Here is a 4,905-nt window from a genome sequence, read left to right on the forward strand (position 1 = left end):
GGTGACTTTGGAGCAGTAGGTAGAATGCATTTATACATGTATTATATTAATGAAACTTACGATGTATGAGGATTGGGTGATTGGTAAATAATACGTGTAAATACGCTTTGTACAACTCCTGTGTTGAAATGAAATGAATGAATAAATGAATGTGTTGACTCGTAAACTTATACTGGTCAGCCTTGTCGTCGCTCAAAAGCGCTTGTTTTCGTGAATTTGGACAAACCGTAATGACGCAGTAATTAGGCAGTGTTAGAAGTTAATATTAATCATATGATGTTTATTTAAAAATAATGTTTCAATTTCGATAAATGTTAATAAGGCATAAGAGTTGGGATTTCGATGCGTCCCCACTTAAATGGTAATAGTTTGATTCAGGCGTGAATCGTTGTGTGGATTCCTTATCTCACTAACACGCACCCTCCCAATGTTCCAAATTCCCAGAGAGCAGTATAACCGCTGTTTCGACAGATCGCGTGGCTGGAAAGTTATAACTGAACAGGTTGTGCGCTTGCCTGGAAGAGATCACAGCCTAATGACCCGAGTTTGATCCCCGCCCAGCGAAACGGTTATTTTTTTCTTTTAATAAGTGATATAGATACAGGAGACTATTACTATCCACACTTTTTATTTGTATTTGCACTCCAACGTAAACAAAGCCAAAACTGGCCGATTACTGTGTTACTAACAGGGTTCCCGATGTACGGCAGTTTACTGTTCGACGAAAAAGGATCTATATGACCACTTACGTGCTCAATAAACATAATATTTTACCACATTAAGGTTTAGATAAATAATGCTTTCTATCATTAGTGGCTTTTCCAGCTGAGGCTCCATTTTAACCGGTATATTTCACAAAATCAGAACGGAAAATTGTATTCACATAAGGCATTATTATCAGCCAATCTTGCAACCATAGCTTATTAGGCGCAAAGTGGTAGGACGGTGGGTAAAAACAACGCCACGCCAGGAAACGGCGCTTGTGTCCGCCATTACGGAGCCCACAGAGCGTGAATCGCCTGTACAAATGCATGGTCGGCGTGTGTTTATTTGGTTCTTGTAAGCGATACAAAGCTAGAAAACACGTATAGCGGTTGTTTTAACATTAAAAATATAATTTCTAATATAAATCTTGTTATATAATATTAAATCTAAGAATTAATGTGGAGTAATTTAGTATTTTGATGACTGGTTTTCAGTGTACATTGTGGTTTAGTAGGGTACTTTACGCTGACGATTAATACTAGCAGCAATCAGGTTAGTTTACATAATATGATCATACCTACGAATCTACAGAGCCATTAAATACTACATTTATAATCCAACATGAGTGGACATGCAGCTCCAAACTGCTTAAGTACTAGCAGATAAGGTGATCGCGTATTCCGATTTCATAAAGACCAAGAACGCAGAAAAGGTAGCTTATATTAATTCAAGCAGAGGACCAAAAATAGTAACTCATTATTGTTTTCCTCAATGTCACTTTGATATTAAGCAAATTTTACACAGATACCTTAAGTTTCGTTGCCGGGTATACGTGTTAAGTTTGTAAGCCAAAAAGTAAAATCACGGCAATTTACATGCAAAACTGCAGCTAGATACACTAGTAGATGTTAATGTTATGTGTTTTTGTTTGTATTTTTATATTTTAAACATGTTGTTTTACATTTTTGGTTGGTATACTTAATATTTTCTGTTTTTTTACTCTGTAATCGATTGAGTGTTCAATAAAATTTGATTCTTTATATGAGGTTTATTATTGTGATAAGATACAGTAGGGTGGGGGAAGATGGGACATGTTTTAACTCTATTCTCTCATCTCATTAAGTAGTAAACAAAGAACATTCAAAAAATGATAAAACCGTATGCTCATGACTTTTATAGACCGTTGTTAATTGTTTAAAACACGATCAGAATATCTGTATATTATGTGCTAAAGGTGTCCCTTCTCCCACCCTACTATATAACATTAGTAGAAAGCCATTTTTAAGCGCAGAAATGCTTGGTTCTTAAAAATCGCAATATTTAGAAGTAATAGTGGCGTCTATGACGTCATAAACGCGGGGACAATGGATAACACGACTCGTTGTTTTACAATCCGTTTCCTAACTTGGTCTATACTAACTTTGCGTAAAAAGAAAGAGTTGTATGGTTTACACGAGTGGCTTATTAAAATGACGTGCCCAATTTGGAGCCCATTACGGCATTATGTATCAAAAACTGACACTTCGCAAAGCGGTATATGCATGTGATCGCATGAAGCATCATTCCATTTTCCTGAATGATACAACATCACACAATCTTCGACGACTTGTCCATTCCAATTTGTTGGTTCTCCAGAGCTCCAGTTTGCATCGCTGCTTAAAAGACGCTCCCCGTTTTCCCAAACCCAAGTATTCTCTTGTTCAATATCATTAAGACCGATCCAGGTGTATTGTGATGTAATACCAAATTGATTTCTAATCATTCTGAAATATTGGAAATAACCTTAGACACGTATACCAATGCACGTTTTCCAAAGTAAACTATAATACATTATAGGTGCAGCATATAAAGTAGGGTTGGGGAAGACGGGACACATGTTCCTTCTATTTATTCGTCACATTTGGTAGTAAACAAAAAACATTCAAATATTGTATTGAAACTGTATTTCCACGACTCCCAAAGACCATTGTTAATTTTTTAAAACACGATCAGAATTCTTAGATATTATGTTCTAAAGATGTCCCATCGTCTTCCCCTTCCCCCACTATAAATCCAAAGCAAATATTTCCATTGAAAAATGTGATTCTACCTCGTTATGTTCATATTTCTCGGAGCAGCAACAGCCAATCTTGCACCGATTGCTGCACACGAACGATTAGCAGCTTGATAGTTTGATGCTGGCAAAGTTAGATATAAATAACCATTTCCAGCAGAAAACCAAGATCTTCCATTAATTTCTGTATAACATGCTTTTAGTAAAGAAACGAATATGTAAATCAACATGTAATCTTACGTTTAACACCAGTTTGAAAAAGAGTTTCCATTTGATCTGAAAAGACGCGAAATTACATTATTCGTCGTTCCTAAGAATTTTTAGGTAACCTACTTTTTAACCTGCTGAACCGATTTTCCATCTCCTGTATAGCATTATTAACGAATGCACTGTTCGTAGTGCATTCTCCTTTTTCTCCCTTGGGACCGAGTACGCCAACAGGTCCAGATGATCCTTTCAATCCAGGTGGCCCTCTTCTACCTGGACGACCCGGTGGACCTTGCGCTCCCTTCTCAGAATTTCCAACCGAGCGCAAAGTTAACAAAATCTGTCGAGTATCTTGCGCCTCAGCACAAAACACAAGCAACAATGCTAAGACCAACTTAAACAACATTTTGAAATCCACTATATAAAAAAAGTCTAAAATTCTGAATTAATAGCCAACTGTCTGGTTTTATGACTTAGCGGGTAGCCTACCCGGACAACAGTTGAGCAAGATTGGCAGCAATAGGTCCCTATGGTAAAAAATTATATTCAGTGAACTAAACTCCTTGTTTTGCAAATTGAACTGCTCACAAACTTATAAATGCTCGGGTGGCTGCTGTAGGCGCGCAAGTAAACAGAATAATTACGGGTACGTGCTGCCCGGCACGGAATCTTTATCATTGTGGTAGGTCTTATCGTGAGAGAATTTCTGTGGTAAACAAATATCTCAAACTCCTGTGGTCATGACATGTAAAGAAAAGAATGCGCCTGAAATACTTTACAAACATCGTTTCTACTTCCAAATATAGTGGTACATAGGCTACCAAAAGCAAGCAGAGTCAAAACAACCAAGTACTATATACGGAAAACATAAATACAGGAAAATACTGAGCGATCATTATAATGCACCAAGCTGTAAAGTAGCTGTTACAATGTTCCTTGGCAGTGTTTACATTTTTTATGCAATTATTTTGTACCTCGTCTTATTTAATCACTCAGATTTCAAGATCATTATAGTAGGGTGGGGAAAGATGGGACACTTTGTCGGACGAGACTTTTTTCTCTCTTTTTACGGACCCCCATTTAATGATAATCAGAAAAATAAGGTTACAGAATTATTTGACAGTATTATCACGACTTTATAAAACGCCCGTCAAAGCTGATTACTGTTTTTAATTAATAAAAAAAATATGTAAAATAGAAACAGTATACTTTAAACAGGTAAAAAATGCGAAATAGTAAGGTGCAATTTTTTAATGCTCGCTAAATCATAATAGACTAAAGCTAATAATTTTTTTTAGTTTGCGTGTGTGAACGATTAAACTAGTTTCATAGATTCATAAAACAACCTTAAACAATGTCCATTGCTCCTTATGCATTTGCAAACGTTTTTTCGTTATTCCCAAACAACGAATGTGGTTATTGCAGGGCATAAAATGCAAGCACAATGTGCACATTTTGGTGCTAGTCAAAAATCCTCCCCCAACCTTATTTGCTAGCCACTAACCCCTAACTACTAACCCCTATAACCACTAACCCCCTAACCATCAGCCCCTTACCACCAACCTCTAACACTTTCCACCAGCCTATTCTGCTATGTACCGGAGGATTCTTCACTAGTGCCCACAATTTTATACGAAACCAGCACAAAATGTGCACATTTTCAAGCACAATTTGCAGGTCGCAAATTGTGCTTGCCTTGCGCCCCCTTCTCAGAATTTCCAACCGAGCTCAAAGTTAACGAAATCTGTCGAATATCTTCCGCCTCAGCGCAAAACACAAGCAACAGTGCTAATAGCAATTTTAAAATCGGCTGCATGACAAAAGTAACAACAAAAAAATTATTAATGGCCGACTTTCTTAATTTGGCTTTTTTGCAATCATCACAAAAACACGTTACCAACTTCCAACGAGCTCGGAGCAATTAAGTCAATATGTGAGCA

At 37.0% G+C, this 4,905-nt stretch overlaps 2 protein-coding genes across 2 annotated transcripts in view; both read right to left on the bottom strand.

The window, feature by feature from the left end:
* The window catches only part of LOC108951017 (protein myomaker-like), a 75,815-nt gene that overhangs the window by 68,744 nt on the left and 2,166 nt on the right, over positions 1-4,905 (bottom strand). The gene's annotated exons all lie outside the window — the stretch shown is intronic.
* On the bottom strand, positions 2,126-3,536 carry LOC100178992 (collectin-46-like). Its single transcript, XM_002126123.5, has 4 exons — positions 3,092-3,536; positions 2,999-3,034; positions 2,795-2,942; positions 2,126-2,468 (listed from the first exon to the last, which is right to left on the bottom strand). The coding sequence occupies exons 1-4, from the start codon at positions 3,369-3,371 to the stop codon at positions 2,207-2,209; spliced, it is 726 nt and encodes a 241-aa protein (XP_002126159.1). The 5' UTR covers positions 3,372-3,536; the 3' UTR covers positions 2,126-2,206.

This window comes from Ciona intestinalis, chromosome 2 (assembly GCF_000224145.3).
Source record: "Ciona intestinalis chromosome 2, KH, whole genome shotgun sequence".
In the NCBI taxonomy this organism is placed as follows: Eukaryota; Metazoa; Chordata; class Ascidiacea; order Phlebobranchia; family Cionidae; genus Ciona; species Ciona intestinalis.

Excerpts from the sequence above, each read along its gene's own strand:
- LOC100178992 (XM_002126123.5), bottom strand. The coding sequence starts at position 3,371 with ATGTTGTTTAAGTTGGTCTTAGCATTGTTGCTTGTGTTTTGTGCTGAG. Across the intron at positions 3,035-3,091 it reads TCGGTTCAGCAGGTTAAAAA|ATCAAATGGAAACTCTTTTT; the intron begins GTAGGTTACCTA and ends GCGTCTTTTCAG. Across the intron at positions 2,469-2,794 it reads AGAAATATGAACATAACGAG|AATGATTAGAAATCAATTTG; the intron begins GTAGAATCACAT and ends CCAATATTTCAG.